We start from the raw sequence: 27386 nt of genomic DNA, 5'->3' as shown, positions 1-27386 counted from the left end.
CGACTTTGCAGTATTTGTCTTCAGAGGCTTGGTCTACGAGAAAACCTGTTTTTTAACCTGGAGTTCTCAGAAGGGGTGAGGTTTTAGGAATGATTAAAGTAGAGGGGATCCAATGCAAGGAGTGTGATGGTGCCTCAAGGTTCAGATAGGTGTGGAAGTATTTGGTATGAAAGAATCTTGTACCATGATTTAGGTGGCATACGCTACCACTAGTGAAATCTAAGACGTAGTATTGGCTAGATTAAAGGAAGACCACCCTTTTTAGGTGACCAAAGTTTTTTCTCTTGATAATGGTATTACATGTGGAACTTATATATAGAGACTCCTACAAATACTAATGATAATGTATAAATCTTCTTTTTGAATGTAAGGAACTGCTTTCTGGTGTAGGCCATGGAATTCATGCTTTTTTGCTATATTATGCTGATTTTGTTGTTCTTATTATTTCATGAAGTCATTCAATTCCATAAATCCTAGCTAATCCACAATTTTTGCTGTCATTGGAAAAACAGTAGATTCTGTTCAATGGGTCCACCGGTTACTTGGGGCAGCCGCTTAATTGGGGCAGATCTTGAAGAACAGAACCCAATAGAGGAATATCCCAGAGTATTCTCCGCTTAATTGGGACAGCATGCCGCTTTATTGGGCCATGACTCGGCGACATAGACTCTATATTCGTGACGAATTAAAATTTTTTGTTTCCAGAATACTATTTTTTTTATTTTCCTCCTTTGATTTACTCTAATTTTTCATAAATGTTCCTATTCTTGCCCTATTTTGATAGCTTTTATGATTATACTATCCGCAAGAGGATAGGACTTTTCTTTAATAGGACTTAGTAAAAGACATTCATTCAGCGTCGCCCGAGGCTGTGAAAAATATTTTTAAGTAAATTGTTATAGATCTTAAAAATTATAATAAATTACCTAAACTTGCTGATTTATTAATCAAATTAATAGTTAAACAAACTTATGTTGCATTATAAACATTATTTAGCCTTCTTTCTATCATTTCAACATTTGTTTATGCCTATATACAGGATAGTTCGCCTTATTGGGGCAGCCGCTTAATTGGGGCAAAGTGCACAAGTCCCGATATGTCCTTCTTAACTGGAATCTACTGTATCTCATATCACCTGTATGTTCTGTTTGCAGAATTCAACACCTGGGACCAAGACAGCAAAAACTGGTTCTGCCACCCAATCTGAGGCGTCTCACTCATTGTCGAAGAATGTCAAGAGGCGGCCTCAGGTACGGACTCCTCGTACATCCGGTCCTGCAGCTCGCAGGCGTTCGAGAGGCAGCACCATTCGTGTACCTCGGGATGCTAGTTCCAGTGATGGCTCGACCAGGGGCGATGGGGAGCAAGAAGACATCAGAGTGGAAACGACGGCCCCCGAAGAGGAAGACAACATGGAGGACATTCCCGTGGAGGCTCCGATGAAGATGGACGTTGAGGAGGACGTTCCGGCGAATGTGATGGGGCGGCGGGAGGGGGCGCAGAGGAAAAATTCCACGTCGTCTTCTTCGTCCTCTTCCTCGTCCAGTTCCTCGTCATCCTCCACTTCTTCCTCTGATTCCTCTGGCTCCTCTTCCAGCTCATCGTCTTCCTCATCCTCTTCTTCGTCTTCTGTATCAGTAATCGCTCCCGAGGCACCTGAAGAGTTGGATACCCTTCCAGCAATTGCTACCATTAGAAGTTTGAGCCCAGCTCTAGCAGATGTTGTGGACAGGTTAGATAAATATATTCCATCCGTTGAAATTTCATAATGCTTTCTACATGTTTGGCACCCTCATTAGTTAAAGTTTGACCACATAATTAATCTATTTAGGATGGGTCATTCATGGATGTTGTGGATAGCAAAGTGGTCCAAATGTACTCTAGACATTCTATCCTGTCCTTGTGACCTTCCTATTACTTTCACGTGCTGATCAGCAGGAGCCCTTCATTAATGTTGAGTTCATTTGACAATGGCTTACTCTATGACTGCTAGAAAGCCAATAGTTTTCTCTCTGCAGTTTATATGTACCATAATATATTAGTATTGTGAATGGTCTTAAAGTCAGCTGCAATTCCACTTTGCTGTTTTATTGATTGCATCAAGGCAATAAAGTAAACTTTCATTATTACAAAGTTCACGGGGTGAAAACCTAAAGGTTTGTAATAACGAACTTTGTAAAAGCATTTGTTTTAGGAATTGTTGTATAGATAAATTCTCTCTAATCTCCCTTATTAACAGTCTTTTCGTGGAATAGCTTCAGAGTCATGTTTATGATAATGCGATTAAATTAGGAATAAATACAGTAAATCCTCAATGCATGAATAAGATGAATTCTGAGACCCTGTTTGAAAGTTGATAAACAAGGCAAGGCATCGAAAAGTGTGGTTATCCTGCAGAATGCAACACTGCATTACTATTTTTCGTTTACTCACGATTGTGACAAACTGATCTAGCCAATGCAGATGGAGCCAAAAAAAATTTGCTATCTGCAGGAAGGAAGAATGAGTGAAACGCTGAACAGTTCTTGATTTCACCATGGATTTATTGAAACTTTGTTCAGCCTGTGCCTAAAGTGTGAGTTTCTCAATGCCACACAGCCTTTCATCGGCCAACTCCATAGGCACTAAATTTGAAATTTTGGGCACGTTTGAATTTTTTGAATGTCCGCATCTCTGAAAGTTGAATGTTCATATCTCTGAAAGTCGAATGTTAGTCAGAAGAGAACTTATCATGCAGCCAATTTAGAAGATGTAGTGAGTGGGTCACCATGATTCCACGGGAATGAAGCTTATTACATATATGATGTTGCGTGGATATTGAAGTGTATCCTACTGAAGAAAGAACCATAATTAACGCTCTTGGGCATAGTGCACAAGGAGAACTTAAACATAGCGCAATGATTATGACGTAGCGTAGTGTATATCCACTTAAATACCATTGCTTATCTGTGGAACTTCATAATAAACTTCATTTTATCACCGCCTGGACTGGGACTGAGGTTCTTAATTTCTCAATTATGAAAATTTTGTAATAACGTTTCTTTTACTATAGATTGAATTAGCCTTTTGTTGGGACCAACAATTTACTTCTTAAAAACGAGAACTTGGTAATAAGGCTGTTCATATTCACAAGAGGCGACTGTAATTCTTTATTTGATGATGAGAAATTCATCCATTAAAAATTCAGCCTTATTGGAGTCTGTTGAAAACTTGTCAGATATTTTACCTATAGTCAACCAAAATTAAAGCGATGTCAAGAAAGACTTGGACTTTCTTTCAGCAGCATTCTTTGCCCTCAATTGTGCTTTCTTGGTTTATATTCAACCACAGAAGTGCAGTTGCCCTCTCTTCACATAAACTGCTAATTATTGTTGTGTTTTATGAATTTTTAGGAAACGAAGAAATTCTCGCCCAGATGAACCAGAAGCTGCCGTAGCTGATGCAGGGAGTGCGAAGAGGCCGAGGCGAATGACGAGGCAAGGAGTGCCATCCCCAATGAAGGCAGAGCCATCACTCTCATCTTCATCATCTTCTTCTTCTTCATCATCTGCAGCGTCATCATCATCAGAATCTGGTGCAGCAAGACCTGAATCTACCGGTGTTTCCCATGTGGTGAGTATTGTAGCCTTTCTAAGTCAAAGTTTTTGTGTTGAAACTGACGTTAATCCGATTAAAAACTTTGATGAACTCTTGTTAACTCTCTTAAAATAGGTTTGAGCCTTGTTGAACTTGTGTGGATACTGACGAAGTTGAAACTATTGAATATGTCTTGAAGCTCTGCTAATTGTCTGCATGGTAATATTTTTGTTTAATATTTGTAGGAATTGCCCTGATCTGTTTTGAGAATTCCCTCTGACAGAGTTTCTAAGGCATCTCCCTCCCTCCTCAATATTTCTAGTTGTTTTCAATCCGAAATGTGTTTGATTCAAATTTCAGTGGTATCAGATGCACCTTGCGTGCCATTTCTTAGGTACTGTGAAGCATAATGGGTAGAATGTTGGACTTGATTGAATGATCATGGGTTCAAAACCCTGATGAAGCCTTAGGACTCCCTCTAAGAAAAATCCTCAAAGAACAGGAAGTCCTAGGGAAAGACAGCTGCCCCCCCTTCCTTTGATAAATGTAATTATATGTGCATGTATGTATGATCTTAGGTTTTCCCGGCGTATCAGTTGCAGAAAAGTTTCAATCAAAAGAATCAATTCGAAAGATCCCCTGAGGATGATCAGCAAGTCGCGGATCGAAACGCCGGGAGACATGGACGACATCAACCGGTGGAAAACCCGAGAAACTTTTCTGCATATGTGCATGTAGCTTAGTATAGCTTGAGATCTACCTTCAACTATCCCGACCAAACTTTTGGTTTGAATCACTGAGCCTTTTGTCATTATTTAAAGGCGGTTTTACACAGTACATGGAATTGCGCTATCTGACGTACGTGCAAAGGCGCAATCAAAATTGCGTCGTGTAAAGCGGTGAATTGCTAGAACACATGCGAGAATGCGTGGATGTGAGATGGCAAAATAGCCCCTGTTCTAATTTCGTTCATGCATTCGCGCATTTCTATGCCATTTTAGAAATAAATGCAGCTCTAACCTGCGCAATTCCGTGCCCTGTGTAAAACGGCCTTAATGCTTCATTGTGAGCTTATTTCATTGGCTTTAGTCAAATATAGTAAAATTTTGCACTCGAATTCAGATTTTAGGGGGGAAGTTCCTTGCCCTCCTCATTCTCCATTTCACCTTTCGCATTGACTTTTTGTGTCAGAGGTGCTGGCGATGAATTTTGTACTATTAACAACTTAATGGATTTAATCCTACTTTGGTGCTTCTTGCCTTTGTTGGTAAAATAATTACTAGGCAAATTTATTTTATTTATGAAAACAACTTATAGAATTTCTAGTGCAAACTGAATGTCGATCGTTATATCTGTCGGGTGATCTGTGAATGGAATGCTCTTGGCAATATTTATAGTGACTACATTTCTATTTAGCAGTAGTTAATTGGCGTTGAATAGGGTGGTTTCCTATTATTTTTTTTATTGCCTAAATCAAAAGATTATTACTCCTGGAGTATGCATTTCATGCCCTTAGATTTTTGAATGACGATATCTATTTTTCGCGACTAAACGAAAAGTGAAAATTTTCAAGCGTGCTAAAACGCGACTGCTAAGTAGGAATGCTGGGAAAAGTCCGTGTGACGTATTTCTGGTTCCAGCTGTCGCCATATGAGGTGACCGTGGGGCGAGCCTTTGAGCGATGATACGACGCAGGCTGCTAGCAGGTAGCAGAGTACCCTGCTAGCAGGTAGCGCTTGGCATAAATAAGGATTATTATTACCCTATCGAACGAAGGAAACTTTCCAAACTTAGGTAATTTTTATGGGTGTAATGGGTTAGGTAATTAAGGGATGTTTCCCTGAGCTCTGTGCCTCATGCATGCATTGGTAATCTTGGGCAATGTTAAACTCTTATCTACTCGTATAGAAACTAGGTCCCTGTAACTTCATGTGGAGTGGAATCGCATTGGTGCCAGTCTGGCCTTTTTCAAATGAGGTTAAAATTGACTACATATTGCCATTCGTCTAAACTGGGATTTCTAAAACCAAATAATTTGTATGATATGAATACACTAATGGTGGGTAAGGAATCGCAATCAATGCATTTCGCTTTCTTTGATGAAGGAAACTACCCTATTCAACTACTAGGCTTTACATTGATTTTAATGATTTCTTTTGCAGGCTCAGCCATCTTTGGGGAGAATATTGTGTTGCTGTCGAGAGCGCAAAACAGTGATTGCACATTTGGGTGGGAAAGTGGCTTTGGCAACGGACAGCATGGGAAGAAACAAATCGAGTGGTGCGAGAGGGAGTCGCACTCCGATGAAAGCCGTCACATCCCTCCTCGAGGACTCTAAGGCCAGATCCAACTCTCCTAGTTCGGACATACTCTATTGTCAGGTATGAGCTGTCATTTGTGATGGAGATACCCACAATTTTTTCTCTTACTTAATGTTGTTTTATTGCTCAATTATTACCTTATTTGAGAGGTGGAGCTCACTGAGACCATGTGACAGGGTAAACGATGCCTTGCTGGAGCTGGGCACAGATCTTGCCATAGACTAATGTATTTTTTATCAGTATTGTTAGTTATCTACAATTTAGAATGCAAGAAGTGACATGTCTACATTATGAAGAGTATGATCTGGATTTGAATATAATGCGGTGATGTGAATACCCCTGCATTATATACAAATCCTGATCATGATGCTCACTAAATCATCTCACTACTTGGGAATTGATATGTTTGCCATATCTGATTTCTTGAAGCAGTATTCTTAATCATCATTCATTTGTTCATGCTGTGTAAATTCATGGTGTGGTTTCCAGAGTGCTAACTCAGGCGTGAAAAATACATCTGGACATACAGATCTACCATGCAATTCATTCACCAAATATTAATAGCCTCCAATGGCATATTTTTTTGTGAGATTGTGGTCTTTTGTTGTCATTTTTCTTTAATTCGAATTCATTGAGCAGAAGGGGATAAGATTGTGCCCAATTAGTTGATATTGTGGTATGATGGTGAGGATAAAGGGCATTAAATCAATAATTTTGCCAGTTTTGGTTGTGGTTGACAGTTGGAAGAAAATGGACAACTGGTAAATAATATAGGTGACATTTGTCTGATTACCTGAACCACCGATTCTGCCATCAATTGATTTGTTTTTTTTTATATCTTAAGTCTGTTCCAAACCCATTTGATGCACTTAATGCCATTAATTAAACTGAAGGTGTTTCTGTGCTGGATTGTCTAACATCATTCTCCAACCTGAGGAGTGAAAAGAAAAGTTGATAAAAACTGACTTATGACTATGGCTAAGAACAGGTTAAGTAAGGGCAACCTTGCCTACGAAAATATCTATGACCTAAGGCCGTGCGATGTGTCACAGATAATGTGGTTGCACAGCATGCTCGTGGAACAGCATCCTGCTGAGACTGTCTCAAGCACAACTTAGCGTGGTGTGATTGTTTGGCGAAGTATCTGAAATATAGTTTCTGCTGTTGAACACTAATTTGACACATCTTACCTATGCTGAACGATCCCAAATACCTGATTAAGTGGCTACACGTAGTGCGACATTCAACCACGCATGCATGGTTTTTGAAATTGAGCATCAATGATTGTTTTTTCCATGTTTCATTTGTCAAATGATATCAAATACACAAGTTAAGGCAGATGGATGTAATTCCTCTTTGATTTAGCACTGATATGAAAGAAAAGCGATAAGTAAAGGTTAAGCTGGAAATTGAGAGGTCATCCTTGACCTTAAGGTGTAGCGAGCACTTGATGCAGCGAGCTATTTTCTAGGGATTATGAGCTCTCATTAAAATGAGATCCTACTGTATGTACGATTATCTGCATGTGATATTTAGTCTATATCTGTTGAAGCATTTATTTGTTATCATAATCACATTATCCTAATTTTAGGGTATAATTATTTTGAACTCCAAACTTATACTCCTTTAATTACAGGCTGTGGATTCAATGGATGGTCGAGCAGTTGGTTGTTGTGGCCTCGTACAAGATGGATTCATGCGCAGGCCATCTTGTCGAGTGCCTTACCTTCTGCTTTGTGAAGTCCATCGGCAGCGTCTTGCTCGTCATAATTGCTGCCCTGGATGTGGAATGTTTTGCACTCAGGTAATTTGGCTTTTGAAGAATAGATTTTTTAGCCATGCTAAATGTTTTGATTTCGTGAAATTTGTTTTGTATCAAAGGTACTTTCAAGATATCGCATTCTGTTCAGTCGTAAATTGAAAGCTCTGCTCAGTAGTGGACCAGCGTATTACTTTCAAGTCTGGTTGCTTAAAAATACTCCTTCCTTTACGTGATAGTTAACATTATGGGCAGAAATTATTTTTTATGTGTACGTTATTGGTTTAGTGGCTTCTGATAGTGGTGCTGTAATGGAGATTGGTTTCATCCAAATCACGCAAAATGTATTCAAGCTGATTTTGAATGTCACCTCAATATGTCCAGCAATGTTCCTTTTGGGTTTATTGTTGTGTTAAATGTTAAAAGGCCAACATTTCATTCCTGATGCTGTAGAGGACCTTTGGGGCTAATGATCTGACTTTATTGCACATGGAGTTTGTATATCATTTGATGAAATGCTAGCCTTTTATCACTTAACATGGGAATATCCAAAAGGAACATCACGAAAGTTGTAAACAATTGATGTTAACTGCATGGGTCAATCTCAAAAAAGCATACATTTTCCATGGGTAAAATTTAAAAAATTACTTTTTGTTTATGTAGGAACCAAAATGGTGTAATTACAGTTTGTCAATCATCGATCTAATGACATAAGTGGCAAAAATCGTTAGTTATATTTATACTATTTATTTTAATTTTTTACTTTTGTGCTGTCTACTGGCAAGATATATATGTCTGCAGGTACAGTAGAAGAGGAATATTGTGTTTACTCACCAGAAAAAGGTTTTTTTATTTGTCATTGAGTATTCTGTTACTAGTCATAGTGTATCAACATGTCCATTACCATCTGTCATGTCTGTGGACTGTAGAGTTCATGGACATGATGTCCATAGACATGATGATTTCCTCCAAATTAAGTTATAGTTGAGACTGACTATAAGTTAGGACACTGCCTTTACTACATTACACTTGCATCTTAAGGCTGTAAATGGTATCTCAATTGTAATTAGTGAAAGAATTTACTTTTACCAATTTTTACGTGTCCAGGGACATGACTGATGTTCTTGGCTCTTTCAAAAAACTGAACTAAAATTTTTCTTCGTGTGTTAAAACATTCACTTAACCAAGTATAAACTCAAACAACCCAATAAAGCGGACAATTACCTTCTCTACACACTGGTTGTTCGGGGTTACCACCATCTCCTATGAATATTTCCCCCTTTTTCCTGTGTGTCCTCCGGCATCTTTTTTGGGTAGGACAAATGTTTTTTATTTTGTAATAAATATTATGGAATATAAGCAACCCAGAAAGACTTTTATGTAGAGATGTGCGAATAGTATCCGCGAATACTCGAATACTAGAAAGTATTCGATATTCGAGGTCTCGAATAGTTATGCGAAAAGTACCGCCTCGAATACTTCGAATTTCGCGTCATACACTGTCGCACGCACGTCGTTGGTAGTTGACTCGGAAAAATGTAGAGAACTCTAGTCATTTAGTGCTCGCAGCGCCGTTTTACGCAAGTTGACGAATTACATCAAATTCGTGGATTTTAGTGGTGAAAAGAGTTCGACGAGGGGAACCGAAAATGGTCGGGTGACAAAATCCGAAAATCCCCGATTCCCCCCACCAGGAGAACCTCAGTGCCGTGGGATAGCAACCTTAGGGCATTTCCCACGATCCGCTATCCCCCTCCATTCAGCACTCGCCTCACCCACTCTGACGCTTTCCTCTTCTCCGAAATCAAACAAAAGGTCCCAGCTCGCGCAGGGATCGCATTACGAAGACCCCTGCTCCGAAAAAAAATCGAGTTACGAGAACAATAAAAACGTGTTTCACGCCCTCCCCCCTTTTCTCACCCACTGACCTTTTTCTGGCTACCTGCTTCGAAGTTCCCCATTTCTGGAGGTCGAGTGCTGTGAGAGTACCGTGGGATACTTACATTAGCGCATTTCCCAAGATCCGGTATCCCTCTCCCCCTCTGAAGCTTTCCTCTTCTTCGAAATAAAAAAAAGGTCACAGCTCGCGCAGGGATCATATTAGGAAGACCTTAGCTTAGAAAAAATACCAAGTTACACGAGAACAATAGAAACGTGTTTCGGGCCCTCCCTTTTCTCCCCCACTGACCTTTTTTTCCTACCAGCTTCCAAGTTCCCCATTTCTGTGGAGGTCAACCGCTGCATGAGTCATCTATTAGCACAAAAGGTGTCTATGAATGACTTTCGTCGATTGATGTTACACCTTTATTGAATTGAAATATTAGTAATGTGCGCGTAATTTCAAAAAGAATAAGACCAAACACGACGTATTTCTGAGTTTATTTAAGCATTTTACGCAATGAAATAAATGTCAAAATACGACGGAGACTTAGCATTCTGGCGAAACTCGATATGAGCAGCAGAGCTTCTCGGAAGTTGATGCGGTATTTTTTTCCGACAACATATATCAAGTTACAATTTATGAGTGGCGCTATAAATCTTTATTGTTACAGTCCCAGACAAAGGGATATTTTCTCAGAATATTTGGTTTCTCCCTGATAGCAATTCCAATTCATCTTCTTATCTCGTGAGAACTCCCAAAGATGGACTGAAAATAATTGAAGAAAATCCGGTGGAGAAGAGCTTGTATTTTGCAAAATGCCTCAGATTGTCAGCTAGCACTTGACAGCAGGAGTGGGGGTAAAGCGATGTTAGTTGAATTAATTATATGCCCAATTGTTTCCATAAAATAAAAATATCCATTAATCAGCTAAATTCCTGTTCGAATCATTTAAAGGAAATCAAAATAGAGTATTTGCACGTTTTTGGTGAGGCCTGTTAAAAATATCAGTTTGGTTTAATTAAGCAAAATTCCAACTCCTACAGTCGTACGACCATGGGCGAATTTGTTATTAACAAATAAACATTCCAAAATCAATGTTGCGCTTAAAACACTACGCCGCCATGCCAGACAGCTTGTGACGTCAATCCCCATACTCAACTGACTGCAGTTCCTCCGATCATCTGCGATTGATGGAAACCTTGTTTATTGTTGTTTACGAACACTGAGGTGAATCTGACGGAATAAACCATCTGTCCTACTATAAATTAGTGGTATATTTCGTACAATAATTCTTTAAGTTCGTAGCCATGAGCGAAGATAGATTAATGGCTTGTGGGACAAAATTCCGGAATGAATATTGTTTTGTTCCGATACGTGGGAGCACCCGTGTTTCTACACCGAACAAGATTTTTGTGGATGTTCCCGATAAGCCTGAACTACGACGGAAATGGTTATTGGCAGCCCGGAGGTATCTTAAGTCGATGCCATTATTACACACAAAAGAGTTTATTATTCCATTCAGAAAGGAGAGACTAATGCGTAATACTGAAGCATATGTATGTTTGAGATGCAGTTATTCTTGTATACAAACGGCCGTGTATTCATTGATGATATACATTGCATATTTTTTCACTTCGGATGCTTACTTTCATTATGTATGCTTGATGACTATGGAAAAACATAATTGGTAACGTCAGTATTTTAAGCATTTATACTCGAAAAGCAGATATAAACAATGTTGGAGTGGAAAAGGAAAATTTAAAGAATTTACAATGCAGTAAAGAATCGTAAAGAAAATAACGTTACGGTAAATGTATAAATGGTACAAATTTGATGCATTGCAAATCCTACATGCGAGCAATTAGTAACAAATGTTTACTCCTAAAATGTTATAGTTGAGGAAACACAACAACCTGCCTCCCTACATTTAAATTTTCAAATATTGACAGCATAAAAGTGCGGAAACATAGGGAAAAATAGTTTACTAGAGGTGTTAATGAATAAAAAAACTATGCAAAATTACCCTTACTTGTACTTATTTATTGCTCATCATATCACAAATAGCACTACCACGCACACATTTCACGAGCTGTCTTTTTAATACTTATAATCAGTATATGCCGAATCAACTGTTTCAATGAAGAACTTGGCTCACAATAAATATAAAACACTATTATGTAACACTAATAAAGCATAATTATCGGTTTTCCAATCACTCTGCACACCACACTATAAGAATTTGCACTCCTTGAAATTCGTAAGGATTCTTCACATCTCACTTCCCACACATCACTAACAACTTAGAATCAGTTTACGTTATTTCACGTTAACATTGCGAAGACAATTAAATGAATAGTCTGAAACAAATTACCTACTAAACCAGTTATTGTAACATCAAAAAACTTAGAATTTCACTATCACTCCTACCGTAACCAAAATATGGCCAAAACAATAACGAACAAAAGCGCAACGAATATGCGTGAAATGTAAACACTGACTATCAAAATGAATTGGCAATAGGTTTAATACGTAATAAAATCAAACAGAACTTAGAAGCGAACAAACGAATGAAAATTAATACGCGTTCGATGTATCCCTAAAGCACAACTAGTCCAAATATGAAACATATCCCCTTCGCAATAGTCAGATACCTTTGATCGAAATGCATACGGTTGGTTGAACCAGCATGGAAGAAATAAATTCCTCGAAGATGTTACATTCACAACTCACTTCACTCTTTACTTCATCGTCTATATGCAATCGAGTTAGAGACTTAATTGTTGGATGAAACGCTTCACGAGTCTATTTTCTCCCAACTCGGGAGAAAATGAAGTTACAGACCTTACAAAAACGAAGATAGGCCCTAGGTATACACCGATCACGAAGGAGTCAACGTCTGTGAGGTTATTTGAAGAAGCCTTAACGAAACCAGGTTCCATTTTGCAAATTTACTTGCAGAAAAATGAAGAAATATCGCGTAAAATACGTGAAATATAAGTTATTCGTCAATGCTCCCGTCTGCTTGCAACTATAATATGGGAGATGACGTCACGTAACGAATAGCCAATTACAGGTCGTTTTACCCTCCAGAATTTCGATGCTAAAACAAAGGTTATTAAAACTTAAATAATAAATTAATAACAAAACACATGGAATTTTCATTAAACATATGAGAACTTCAAACATGTATGCACTAAATGGAAAGGGTTTCATGCTTATTCCTCACCCATGCAAACACTCTAATGTGTTGCCTGCTGCATAGGCAACCGAGTCAAACATTCCAGCATTCATCATTTAGTATTCGAGGTATTCGAATATTCGAGCAATGATTTAATATTCGAATTCGATATTCGAATTCGAGAAATCTGCTATTCGACCCATCTCTACTTTTATGGAATGTTTATATCGTTGCAACATGTTTAATAATAGATTTTATAATAAATTAATTACTAAAGTTTGTTAATTCAATCAACATCTCTTCGAAAATCTATGTGGAACTGTCTGCAGACATGGCGAAACATAGTCTGTGGAATTTAAATTTGGGGAATATATTTTTTTATTTGCTAATTTGTCACTAAAATTAGTAAAAGAGTTCTTAAATTAAAATGCTTAAGTTGAGTTTTGGTCTAACAGTTTTAGTTTTTTTTTATGGCAGTCCATGGGCATAATTTTTTACGATTATGGGAGAATCATCTGCATATATTTAACATTTTATTCTCCTTAAAGGGACAATTTGTGCAATGTGAGTGGAGCAAGAGACGGAGAGGTGATGGTGGCGGCTCTGTTCATCATTATCACCGTGACTGTGAGCTCATGGTTGATGATGAGGCATTGTGTCCTCACTGTGGAGCTCCATCTGTTCCCAAGCCGGAGGACAATTTGATACCAGTGACCGACACAGCCAGAGAAGTTCACCTCAGTCTCAGAACTCCCAGGAATCTAGTATTCCTACCTAAACAGATACCACCAAGAAAGCCGTAAGTTGAGATGCAATTCTACTGTAGGATTTGCATTTGCCATTTTAAATGTTGTGAATAAGATAATTTTTGGTGGGTATCGGAGCTGAAAATGCAGGATGAATTATGAATTCTCATCGTAGGAATTTTTTAAACAATTGTATGAATCTGATTCAGACTGTTGCAGCTAGTGGAGTAATTCCAATTCTGTTGAAAATGAAAAAGCAGGAGCAATTTCAACAATTTTAAAAATTTATAAATACTACCGGTTTCGCTTTTCAGCATCATCAGGTACAAAAATATCAAGTGCACTACGCTTAAATAGGAAGGCAGGACGGGGGTGGTAAGACGGGAAGGTGGGGGAAGGGGAAAGGAGGGAGGGTGTACAGTCACGGAGCTTGGGAAAACCGAGGATGGAGTTAGAAAGGAGTATGACGAATACACTGATTGTCCTTAATGTCTACCTCCAAGGGAATGGTGGGAAGGCCCCTGGTTCCCTCTCCGCTGGGTTCCAACTCTTCCAGTCGCTCGGTCCGGTTACCTTACTCCTGGATGCCTCATGGTGTCGGCCATCGAGGAGGATGGGGGGGGGGGGCAAACCGCATCCTGGTGGATTTCCACCATCCCATTGGAGGTAGACATTAAGGACAATTAGTGTATTCGTCATACTCCTTTCTAACTCCATCCTCGGTTTTCCCAAGCTCCGTGACTGTACACCCTCCCTCCTTTCCCCTTCCCCCGCCTTCCCGTCTTACCACCCCCGTCCTGCCTTCCTATTTAAGCGTAGTGCACTTGATATTTTTGTACCTGATGATGCTGAAAAGCGAAACCGGTAGTATTTATAAATTTTTTAAATTGTGGAAATTGCTCCTGCTTTTTCATTTTCATTATGTCATGTTTCCACTCCATCTCGCCTAAAACCTCAGACTATTTTCCAATTCTGTTGTCTAATCTTCTGAAAATTAAATTCTTATAGTTTGGATGGTAGTGAATCCAATTTTGATTTTAGAAAATTATTTTTAATTTTTGGTTGTTTTAAGGAATTAACAGAACAGAATGAAAATATGGGCATAAAGACCAATATATTCATTATTCAATTTTTTATTTTTACGATTTATGTCTTCAATGATAAGAATTATCAACTCTTTGTTGTGCCCATCCATTGCAGCAATTTAGTTTAGAGTTTCATTCACAACTCGATTTACTTCATAAAGGGGGCTAATCTTAATCAGTTGGGTATTGGCTTAATTGAATTAACCCTAATGTATTGAATTGGTTATGAAGTGAGCCTATCATAATGTGAGAATATACTGTTCTTTGCGTAAAAATGGCTTAAATATTGTGGTAAAACAGTGGAAACTCAGTTGTTCAACCTTAGTTGAATGACTCTCTTAGGTGTATGAAGAAAGTGAGTTTGTTTAATGTGAGTACATGCATTTCTGTGAGAAGTAACTTTCAATTGTTCTACCTTCAGTTGTATGACGCAAAAAGCCTAGCTTCACTAATCCTCTGAAAGTAAAGTCATGTGTCCCTTGGAGTAGGGCTTCAGTGAACCCTCTCAAGTCTCGTGTCAAGCCAACAGTCTGCAATCAAGAATTATATTAAGCAGTCTATCCCCACCTCTACATTTTAATTAAATCCAATAATTTTATTTAATCATGTTTTAACTGTTCTGATTTTGTGGTAGAATACATTTATTTTACCAGTATGAGTCAGATAAGGTTTATTATCTGAATTTATACCCTAGAAAGATGAAAATTTTTTCTTGCATTTAAATTGTGTTTTCTAGAAAAAACATTTATTAGGATTGTTTAACACTACAAAAATGGTAGTGTCGTGAGATGCAGCAAATGTTATTTCTTTTTGCTTTAAAACCTTTCTGCATCCACAAAACTAACTGGTGTCCAGATTGTGTGGAGTGCAGCATTACCAAACTCAGTTTTTTCTTGGCAGATTGCAAGAAAAATTTCCTTAACATTGCTGAAGCTACCAGGGTTCTCTCTCAACCTCTTTAGTATCTGCCGATGAAAATGCATGTAACCATCTATGAAGCTGTAATGCCCAACATCCAGCGAGGGGCGGGCTCAGCACTAACTTTACGAATTTTGGCATCGAAAAGACAAATTTGCTGTTTAAATATCATATAAGTCCAGTCGTATGTCACATTTATTCACGTGTATCGCATCAATAATGCATTTATCGCATATGCGATTTTCACGTATCACTAAAAATAATTATAAATAAGTATTTAATCAACCTGACGATGACGCTAACCATTGATATACATTATGAATCGAAAATGAAAAGGAGACTTAGTTGATTTCCACTGATTTATTTCGTCTGTACGACATGTTTCGAACCATAGAGGTCATTATCAAGTACTGATATATGGCACTTGATGATGACCTCTATGGCTCGAAACATGTCGTACGGACGAAATAAATCAGTAGAAATCAACGAAGTCTCCTTTTCATTTTCGAGTATTAACTTCCACAAAGTTGAGCCTAATACAATTGAACGTACATTATGAATTTTTTAAACAGGAAAATTGGATGTAACAAAAAGTTTTATTTAATTTAAACTCTCATTTTTAACTCAAGTGTGCTCTTCTTGTTTGGTTGTATAGGCCTGCGGCCAAAATGGGATTCACCAAGGCCATTTCTCTGGATTCTCGGCATCCATTCCCTCCAGCGCCAATCGCTGCACCAGCAGTGCAAATGCAGAAGCTGCTCCCGCTTGCCGTTCAGGCTGGAGAATTGGCACCAGTTGTCAACCGTCCCTCAGTCGCATCAGCGCTGCTCTCCGAAGCCGAGAAGGAAAAGTTAGAGCCATTATCTAAAACGCTTGTTTATCTGTCTCAAAAGCCTGAGCTTCTAGCAAGGTGTGTTCTGTGTTTTGCTTTTCGTTTGCAATAGCTGTGTGTTTGAATTTGTCCGTGGTAATCATAAGGTTAGTATGATATGTATATATGTGGCACAGTCGCTTCTGTGTTTGTTTAGCCATACGTTTTTGTTATGTTTTGTGTGGATCACTTTTATCTCTTTTTATTTGTGGTTTTGTTTTAGGTGCATTTGTGTTTCTTGTTAACTTGAGTTGCTGGCATGCCTCCCTTTTTGGTCCCTTTGGTTTTTTTTGTTGTCTTGGAATGATATCAGTTGTATTTCATTCTTATAGTGAATCTATGGATGAATTTTCTCTGTGTATTGCTCTTTTCTCTCTTCTCCATCAAGGGACATTTACAAAGTTCAATGCCATGAATTCAATGAAACTTAGCAGGCTCGTAGAAACAGTGGGACAATAGGGTGCCTCGTTATGCCACTTTTTTTAGGAGCGAATCGTAACACCCAGCAAAAGTTGCGGACTCGGGTGGGTATTATAGATATGATTTTATTTCAATATCAGCTATTATCTTCTGTTCGTTATTTTGTCTTGAAATTTCGAAATTTTTAACGAAAAAGTTAAAAATGTAAATAATTTCTATTTGGTTTTAGCAAGCACTCATTTTTTCCTGTGAGGTATAACATTGGTCCAACCTTGATATTTTAGATCAAAAACATCAGCTCTCTTGCTTTTAATTATCGAGAAAATGACCTTTTCTCGTGTCCCCGATAGCAGTTTTGTGGGATAGGCAACCCGCAACCTCATTTTACGCCATGCATGCGATAAATGACGCGAAGTAGAGATGTTTTTCAGTCAAAAGTGTGGAAATCATGTCTGAAGTTGTCAAGGGTAGTCATTTGGATGAGAGTATGCTCTTTTGTGCCACCGCCGACTATATTGATCACATTTTCATGCAAGAAGATATCACTGAAGATGGTAACTATCATTCGGCATTCACTATGGTGGTTTTTATGTCCCTCTAGGGTCAAATTCATCTCTCCTGTGGTCAGAAAAGGGGTTTATTTTTGTATGATTAGCAGCTCCTCGCTCACCTATCCAGAGAAGCTAGCCAGGCGACCCGGGGCCCACCACGTGGAGGTGGCTGCACCTTGGACTCCTCCGCCTCCTCTACCCAACTAACCAACCAACGTAATGCAGACCAGTTTACTTGTTCCGAATCGTCCGGAAATATTGTGAAAAATTGAGATTTTGATTGAAATTTTGGCAGCACTTGCCGTGAAATCCAAATGGATTGGATGACTACATCCCTGGCATTAATGCCGCATCGGAGACTAGCTTTACTGTCCATTCCACTGACACTGTGTGACAGAGATATGTGGCGAATGACTATTCTGGCGAGTTATTTTAAGGAAGAGACAGTTTTTCAACTATTTCTTCACTTGATACATTCCTCACAACTGGTAGCACGATAATAGAAACATCGGTGCTTTCCCAATGGCTCATTTCTCCATAATCTGCATGGCCACAAAAATCAAATGGGGAACAATTTTTCACTGAACTACTGCTTGGTGCTTCCTTGGCAAGTATCTATATCCATGAATGGTCACACAGACGTGATGATCACCATCGGCGATTGAAGATTGAGTCCTGAGGCTGCATTACATCACTGCGTAGACTTTCAATATAAATGTAACTATTTCAATGAATTTATTGGTAGGTTTCTCAGTCGAAATGTATAACCTAAGAACTCTGTTAGCTGTGGTCAACCAACGGGCTATATTTAGTTTCTCAGGTATCATATTGACTAACCCTTCTGGGCATATTCCAGAAAGGAAAAGGACATTCGGACAAAGACAATTTCAAGGACAAAGGACGTTTCAATTCAGTTTGATAATGTGAATTTCCTTAATTACAGTGCATTGATCATGAAAATGTTTTATACACTCTGTATTACATTTATGTTTTTAAAAATCATTGAATGGAATCCGTTATTGTGGTTCCCGAAAATTCGTTGTCTCTACTCAAATGCAATGCAATACTTTCTTATCACTATGTAGTTTCTTAACATAACTCAAACCTGGAATTTTTCTGCATGCACAGGCTTATAAACAAGATCAAAGAAAACAACTTTTGGAATTGCTGTATTATGAAGTGTATTGGCCAGTATCCTCTCCCCCTCAATATTTTTGTCTTCAGGATAATTAGCATTCTGTTAGCTAATTTAGCCAGAGTTGTGATGATTAACTGTGCCTACCAATATCAATGCATGCTTAATGCATTAGTTGCTTACCCTGGTGCCTTTAGCAAGGTAAATATATGTATAATTTTAGTCTTATCAGAAGTTCTAATTCTTATGTAGAGTGCACACAATATGCCATCAGCTCACCTCAGAGGTCTATTTCAAAATGATGTTTGTAAATGAGGATTATTTGGTTATTGATCAAGTTTTTCTTTCAACCTTTTACCTTCCTTACTTCATTTCACTCATGTGTCAGAGATCTTGAATGGTGTGTCCTAAAAATCTGTTATAGCAGTTAGATTTCAGTCACTGATTGGGTTTCTTGATGAATGTGCTTTGCTTTCTATTGCAATCGTTTTAACGCAGCCATAATTTTGTTTTTATTAGCCATGTTATGTACAAAATTATGACATTCGATGCTCTATAACTCTTATAGCTGATAGCTAATATTTTTTTCTCCCTCTCCTAGATTTCCTCTGAAAAGTTTGCACCAGGCTGCAAGAATTGGAGATGTTGAAAAGCTTCTTAATGTTCTTGGTGAGTTCATACTTTTGTGATGTAATTGTGTGTGAATGTGAAGATTGATTTGTGATTACTGGGAGCTGTGTAATTTAATCAATCATGATCCCAGTAATTGTGATGTCTGTATAATTTTCCACAATGTTCACTTTCCTAATTTTTAGAATCAAGCATTTAAAGTGAAATGCTTTAAGGGGATGTTACTTTAATTGGTACCAGATACAGTTTTTTAATATTCAAGCTCCATGGTTAACTATGGATAGCAGTATGCTCAACACATTACTAATAGGGTAGTTTCCTTCATCAAAGAAAACGAAAGGCATTGCAATTCGTTTTTGATTTGTTTGCGATTCGATTTGCGGATAGAGTGGGAAGCCTGAATGCTGGAACAAGTGCTTCAAGTTGAGGGAGATAATGTAAAAAGTAAAACTATTTTTAAATTAAAATCTAAGTCTTTCATTGTCAGGCCAAAAACTTTTCTCTTTACCTTTAAACATATATTTTGGCTACTGGGTGTGGTCTGTCATACAGTGGAACCTCGTTAAAGGGAGTACGGGCTATAGCGACACCCCCGCTATAACGAGAGATAGCCGATGCACTGTCAATTGACCCTATAATAGGCGTGTTAAAAAATTCGTCTTTACGAGACCCTTTCGGTGTTGGCTCTCGCCATAGCGTGGGTTTCACCGCCGGAAGACTTTCATCAAGACTCCTTAACCTCTGTAATTGCTAGCGATCTGTTAGAAATGAAGTTAATGGAGTGCTCAGTCTCAAATTTATGTGGTAAACTGTCGTTCGATAAATATAATGATTGACGAAACAATGCTTTGCATCATTTTTATTCAGTGCGGCGCATATAAATTGTTGGAAGAAGTAGTCGTTATTTGAGTAAGAAAATTTGGTGATGCAAAAAAACATCGCCTTTCGTCTGGATTTATGCTTACGTTTATCGGATAGATGTTTATCTGTCGCCGCACCACTCCTGTTCCTGTATATCTGTTCGCAACAGGTATATTGGCTATTATTTGCTCCACCTCCGGTAAAGCGACAATTCGCTATAGCGAGTGTTTATTAGTGCACCGTGGGGTGTCGTTATATCGAGGTTGCACTGTATATAATTTTAAACTGACCTGAATATGTATTTTCTTCTTGAACAGCTGTTGGCCACAATCCTAATCATCAGTTCCGAGATTACAACCTCCAAACTGCATTGCACGTGGCTGCAGCAGGCGGGCACATGGCTTGTGTTCACGTGCTGGTGCAGGCAGGAGCGCAGCTGGATGCTACAGACCGGGATCATTCCACGCCTCTTATGCTTGCTGTACGGGCTGGGCATAATGATGTTGTGGCCTATCTCGTCAGAGCGGGAGCTTGTGTCACCCTGAAGGTTAGTTATCAGTTTCGCATTGAAGTTACTAGGTGCGAAGTGCTTTGCATTGTAACTCTTTAGCTTATGTAGCATTAGCAATTCTTTGGGCAGAACTTCATCCGTCGGTGTATTTAACTTTGCACCCATGTGCGTGACTGAGTACAAAGTCACTTGTTCCTGCAGTGCTTTCAAGTATGAGGATATCGCATTTCATTTGTCAGTCCATGGGGCTACAAATGACATATATACCTACATTTTGCACTGTATACATGCTAGCATGAAGTTGGTGGCTAACAGTTTCATGCAATCATTAACCAGCCATAAGAACCAATGTTATTAACTCAAGTTCAAGTTAGCATTAGCAAGTTAGCATTAGTCAAGCATTAGCAATTCTTTGGGCAGAACTTCATCCGTCGGTGTATTTAACTTTGCACCCATGTGCGTGACTGAGTACAAAGTCACTTGTTCCTGCAGTGCTTTCAAGTATGAGGATATCGCATTTCATTTGTCAGTCCATGGGGCTACAAATGACATATATACCTACATTTTGCACTGTATACATGCTAGCATGAAGTTGGTGGCTAACAGTTTCATGCAATCATTAACCAGCCATAAGAACCAATGTTATTAACTCAAGTTCAAGTTGACACCAATTTGAAGTAGGCGATTTAATTCCTAATAGTGTAAAGTGGATGCTTCATATTTAAAATGCTTACATCGATTTGTTTTACAGGGTAGTGAAGGAATGACAGCTCTTCATTTGGCATCGAAAAGTGGGAATCTTGAAGCTACTCAGGAACTTATAGCTGCTGGAAGCCCAATGTCAGCTTGTAACCAGTCCAGGATAGGTGGCAAACCAGTCACACCACCTCCACTGCCACAACCAAGATCTTTCATTGATTCTCAGGATGATGGTGGCTGGACGCCTTTAGTTTGGGGTTGTGAGCACCGGCATTTGGATGTTGTCAGGTGAATTGTGATCTCATGTGAATTTTTTTATCATATTGTACTTAGTATGTATTGCAACCTATAGATTACATACCTTAGTATTCTACAGGCCACCATTTCTTCCTTTCACGAGCCAGTTCATTCAGCTCCCTCATGTTCTTTTTCCATGTGTCCTTGTGTATCTGCTCCAATTGCTTATCTTTAGGTTTCCTCATGGAACTTTTTCAATTTTCTCTCCATGTTATTCCTTATTAGTCTTAAGGGTTAAATGGTACATTAGCACACACAGGTTAATGTCCAATGTCTTGCGTATGAACACAAGAATAAATGCCGAAATGCACCGTGAAACCAAACAACTTGTGTGAATGTATGTACAGAAAATAGAACCTGTTCTAATTTGGTTCATGCCTTTGCATGTGTTCCATTCCGATCCACCAAAATCATTCATGCAATCAGACATTAACTTGTACGTGTTAATTTATTGTGTAACCAGGCCTTTATGACATGACCTATCCTCTGTCCCTTGTGCTTCCCTGGTGTATAGACCTTGATAGTTCCCTTTCTTATCCCATTCTTTACTGCTTCTCTTCTTTCACTCGTATGATCTTTGGCACCCACCATCTGCCCCAGGTCTCAAAGCCTTGAAGTCAAAGCCAGTTTATGCTCTTAATACTGCTACTATGTATACAGATAATGATGAATGATGCAGGGGATCAGGTTGTTGTGGTGGCTAGAGTGTTGACTTCCCACCCGGTGGGCCTGCGTTCAAATCCCAGCAGCGGCAGAGAATTTTCAGAGACAGCCCGATCCCTGCTTGAGTGTTGTGTGGAGGACATTTCAAGCGGAACACTCCGTCCGTCGGATGGGACATTAAGCCGTGGTCCCCTTGGTGCCTTTCGTCAAGAGCAGGCTAATGCCGACACCGGGTTTCTCTCCACCCTTCCTTACCTACCCTTCCCTCATGGCACAAATGACCTCAGCTGTCGGTCGCCTCCTCCAAATACCATACCATACCATGAATGATGCAGCCTTGTACATGAATTATGACACGATAGCATCCTTTCTTATCATTTAACCCATAATTAAGTCAGGGATCAGGTTGGTGTTGTATTGGCTTCCCAGCCTGTGTGCCCAGAGTCTTCTCGATCCCTGCTGGGGTTTTGTGTGAAGAGGACGTTAGGTTCAACACTCCGTGTGTTGGATGGGATGCTATGCCATGACCACTTTTTATTAAGTGGAGGCTAATGCCGATGCCTGATTTCTCTTTCCTTCCCTAATAGTACAAATGACCTTAGCTTTCAGTCGCCTCATCCAAATACCTTCATCATCATTATTCATCAGTCCTAAAGCCTGAATCCACGATCATTTTTTTGTCGCGAAAAGTAGGTAATCACTATCACGATCACTAGAGTCAAGGCTGTAGCCAGAAAATATTTTCAGGGGGGGGGGGTTCATGGAATAGTAGACAACCATAAAATTGTTTTTATAAGATAAATAAAATAGCTTATACGGTTAAATATACATATTTATTATAAACCCTCAAAGGAAAATATAAAAATATCATTATAAAATTGAATTTAGCCTTCTACCTTTCTTTGCAGCGAACAAATGCATTAACTCCATGGTGTCGAAGTCAATTCTGCGGTCCCTCAGGAGGCTCATAAGTCACTCACCTCTATACTAACTCACAGCACTATTATTTCACACACTGCACCTGCAAATTCGCTTAGATAATTATTGACTTAAGTCACATTGGACTACTAGATGTCCCTGCGCCGCTATATAATATCGTCGTGTGAGCACCAAGCGAGCTTAAAGTATCTATTTAATTTTTTTCATTTCAGGGGGGGATGAATCCCCCTTGATCCCCCCCCTGGATACGGCCTTGACTAGAGTGATCACTCGCAAATGATCGTCGCCCGCAATTGTTTTTTGCGATCGCGATGAGGATTCCCATTGCTCTGTGAACACTTATACAGGAACAGGATTGGTGCGGCATCAGTGGCATTTCTATTCGATAAACATAAGCAAAAATTTTTCATCACTCGTCCAATCGCTTTTTCCGTCGCTAAAACCGTCCCTAAAACCCCACATCAGCCAATCGGAACGCATTCCCCTATGGAGCGATTGCAGTGCAACGTTTGACAATTGTGGGAACGACATAAATAAACAAACACACTATATAATTTCGTCATGCGGGTCCTATGACACCGAGCTGTGATATTGAAAGTGATGCGAAAAGTGACCGTGTGATTCGGAAAAATGATCACTAGAGCGATCGCTTTTCGTGACAGGAAAATTGATCAATTTAGTGATCACTTTTCTCGACAAAAAAATGATTGTGTGATTCAGGCTTAAGATTGGTTTTTACCCAGCTCTCCATTCCTATCTCCTATCCGCTAGCCTTTTCATAGCCACGTATTTCTCTTTATAACCCATCCTATGTAACTCATTCAGGGCCATCCCTTGTCCCTCTCCCAGTCCATCTGTCCTTCTATGATTGTTTTCATTAGGCCATCATGTCTCAGAATGTGGCCAACTAAGTTGTCCCATCTTTTGCTTAAGGTTTTTAAAAGACTTTTCTCCCCCTTTTCTTAGCACTTCCTCATTACTTACACAGTCGATCCATTTCATCTTCATCATTCTTCAATAGCACCACATTTCAAATTCTCACAAAACTCTTGACTTCTCTGGTGCTGTCAACGTCCAAGCCTCGCTTCCTTAGAGAAACATGCTCCATTTCTAACATCTGATGAATTGTTTCCTTATTTCTATGCTTATACTCTCGGCTGTAAGAAGATTCCTCTTTCTGTAGAAAGGCCTCTTTGCCTGTGCTTTTCTACTGACTATTTCTTTCTTACTTCGTCCATAGTTGGTAATTCGGCTTCCCAGGTAAGAAAACTCTTTCACCTCTTCAAGCTTATGCTTTCCTAGGTTAACATATGTCTCAGCCTCCTCTCTTTAACTGCATACTAATATCTTAGTCTTCTTTTTGTTCATTTTCAACTGATATCTGGCCATTGTCCTATCCATATCTGTCCAAGTCTTCTTCAAATCCTTCTCTGTCACGACTATGAGTGCTATGTTGTCAGCAAATCGCAGTATATGTACTAATTTTTTCTCTGTGAGTATTGACACCCAAAGTCTTCCTTTTGATTTCATTGATGACTTTCTCCATACCTTGCCATATTTATTCTTTCATGACTGCAGTGAAGATCTGTATTTAAAATGAGGAAAAAATGTATTTATTTGCCTAATTCTCATTTATATTTTCCTTAGGTTTCTTCTATCAAAGCGTGCTGATCCCCTTGTACGAGATACAGAACAAAACATTGCTCTCCATTGGTCTGCTTTCTCCGGCTCTCTTGAAGTCTCTGAGATTTTGCTCAATCATGGATGCTGGGTTAACTGTGCTAATGCACATGGGGACACTCCACTGTAAGTTCCAAAGCGCCGTTTATGTTTTCAATTTCTATTGATTGTATTGATAAACATCATTCAATAGGCTCCTTCTACTTTCAGTCATGTGGCGGCACGCCAAAACAACTATGAAGTGGTTGTTCTCCTGCTGGCTAGAGGTGCGAGGACAGACTTGCGCAACAGAGAAGGGGAAACACCGCTGGATTGCTGCTTCCCTCCTGGTGAATCAGCACCAGTTGCACCGGATGATTCTCAGATGACAGATGCAGCTCGTGCAATACAGCTGAATGCACAGCTTCGTGCCCTCGTTGAGTCACCTCTGCAACCAACTCCCAGGATTTTAACGAAGTTAGTTTGTCATACCATGGAATTTTATTATCTTTCACTTGGCTTCCCTACTTTAACTTAGCATTGGAAATGTTTTAATGTGGATTTCAGATGGTTTTATTTAAATTATCCGTTCACACCTGTGCATTACCTGTTCTTTAAAATGCACATTTCTTTATTAATGGGTTTAAAGGGTATCTCATTTGTATTTGTGGATTTAAATCTCTCTGTCATTATAAATGTATTTTTTTGCCAATTTCAGCGATATATCGAGAGGTAGAGAGGTGAATCCAGTGCAGTGCGTGAATGAAATAGACGATAAAAACTCTGACGAACCTCTCGGGCCACCCAGAGATTTCACGTACATCAGTGAAAATTGTTTGACTTCTGACATCCGCATTGACCGTTCCATATCGTCGTTGCACTCATGCAAGTGCGGTGATGATGGGGACAGGTGGATGAACGGTGAGAAGGTGGAGGCGAGGGGAGGGTGGGGGTGTTGCGTGGGGGGCATGCAGAGTCAAGAGGGCGACGAGACGGAACCTGCGGAAGTGGACGGAAGCAAAGGCTGCCTCTGTGCGAGCAGCAGCATGCGGTGCTGGTATGACGAAGAGGGCAAATTGGTGCCCGAGTTCAACTTCTCTGGTGAGTGCACTTACAGCACACTCCCGATTACCCGGGCTAATGATGGGGAGAGACGGCACGAATAATCGGAAAACACGGATAATCCAAACTTTCACTTAGATGTCTTGTAATATTCATAATTCACGTAAAACAAACAATATATTATTATTTATGCAGTTATTCTGCTATTTAAGAGTGCTTCCTGGACTCATTGAGAGCTTTCTTTGTCAGTTCACGATCTTTTTAGTGGCGATAACATGGTTGTACTCGTATTATTAATGCTCCAAGTAAGGCCTGGTTTTGAAAACCACACATCCGTAGCTGTGTGATCACGGATACAGAAAAGTGGTTTGCACGAATGCTTCAAAACCACTGCTCAACATCGGGAACTACACTATCAGGCACCATGCCACGTAGTCACGTCTCGCACAAGTTGCCTGGGTTGCAACTGCTGCGCGACGTGTATCTGTGATCAAAGAGCGCAGACGTGCAGTGCGAGGCTTGGAAAATGGAATACGGTGCTCCCTTGAATGCAGCTAGCACATCATCGCTAATTGCATCGCTAACTTCCGTTTTACGAAGGGGATTCTTACGGAAATAATAAGCCCGGCGTATCCTGGCATTAATGCAGTAATTCTGATGATTTTTCATCCGATTTTATTTTTCATAAAGATCGCGGAGAATATTGAGCGATAGATGAAAATCATGCACTAATAATCCGCAACCTGGATAAACTGCAGCCAGATAATCAGGAGTCTGCTGTAGTAAAAATGTAAACAAACTCATTGTATGAAATAAATTTGCAAGAATCAACCCGTCCAGTCGGATGACCTGTCACGTCTCTGGTCATCCGAAAGGGCGTTAAATGAGTGGGCGAAGGTGCATATAAATGAAATGTGGAAAGAGACAATAATGTATAAAGGCACGTTATAAAAAAAATATTAGGGAAAATTCAAATACTCTGTAGTTTTTTTTTGCTTAATCTCTCGAAATTCGTACTTGTTTATAATTTATCAGTTACTGTAATACATAATTTCCTGTAAAACTTAAATTTCACAACTTGTTGCAATACATTTTCTATTGTGCACCTGATGATATATATTACACAAAATGTATTTAAACTGTTTGTGACATTTATGTTTCAGTGGAAAATTGCCAGTAACTTTCAATCAATGAATATCCTCAGTCTGGCTATTCCTTACTTTCATTTTGGTGGAAACCTCAGAATTTGGGAGAGAAACTCTTGAATCTGCCAAATATCTTTGCTTTTTTGGCTGAAAATGTCAGAAATGATCCTTCAAATTAAGGGAAATCATTGGCTCTAAATGCAGAAAAAAAAGTGATAGGTGGGGATATTCTATGCAGGATTTTTCAAAAAGATAGAGATGGATTTTTTGGGTGGCCAACTGGTGTCCAACCACTTATGTTATGCATATACTGTATCAACATGTTCAGTCCCCATGCTTAGTGAGGCAACGTCAATGCTCGCTCAAGCCCCAGTGTGGCTCAGGATCTCATATTTCTCTGCCTGTAATTGCTAAAAATTAGGGATGTGTGAGTACTCAAAAATTTGAGTTGAGTCGAGTAGTTGGTACTCGACTCGTG

At 39.3% G+C, this 27386-nt stretch overlaps 1 protein-coding gene across 3 annotated transcripts in view; it reads left to right on the top strand.

Annotated features, from left to right (window-relative positions):
* Positions 1-27386, top strand: part of LOC124165282 (histone-lysine N-methyltransferase EHMT2) — a 42316-nt gene that overhangs the window by 6371 nt on the left and 8559 nt on the right. For 2 of the 3 annotated variants that reach the window (XM_046542619.1, XM_046542620.1), the window contains 12 exons: positions 1155-1732; positions 3393-3612; positions 5739-5957; positions 7534-7701; positions 13265-13515; positions 16121-16375; positions 19044-19111; positions 20251-20480; positions 21196-21431; positions 24690-24848; positions 24933-25178; positions 25420-25802. In XM_046542619.1, the coding sequence (XP_046398575.1) occupies positions 1155-1732; positions 3393-3612; positions 5739-5957; positions 7534-7701; positions 13265-13515; positions 16121-16375; positions 19044-19111; positions 20251-20480; positions 21196-21431; positions 24690-24848; positions 24933-25178; positions 25420-25802 (3013 nt within the window). The remainder of the gene's footprint in view (positions 1-1154; positions 1733-3392; positions 3613-5738; positions 5958-7533; positions 7702-13264; positions 13516-16120; positions 16376-19043; positions 19112-20250; positions 20481-21195; positions 21432-24689; positions 24849-24932; positions 25179-25419; positions 25803-27386) is intronic. The other variant, XM_046542621.1, reaches the window with a different exon arrangement.

This window comes from Ischnura elegans, chromosome 9 (assembly GCF_921293095.1).
Source record: "Ischnura elegans chromosome 9, ioIscEleg1.1, whole genome shotgun sequence".
In the NCBI taxonomy this organism is placed as follows: domain Eukaryota; kingdom Metazoa; phylum Arthropoda; class Insecta; order Odonata; family Coenagrionidae; genus Ischnura; species Ischnura elegans.
The sequence above is the reverse complement of the archived record's forward strand: the minus strand, read 5'-3'. Positions and strand labels throughout refer to the sequence as shown.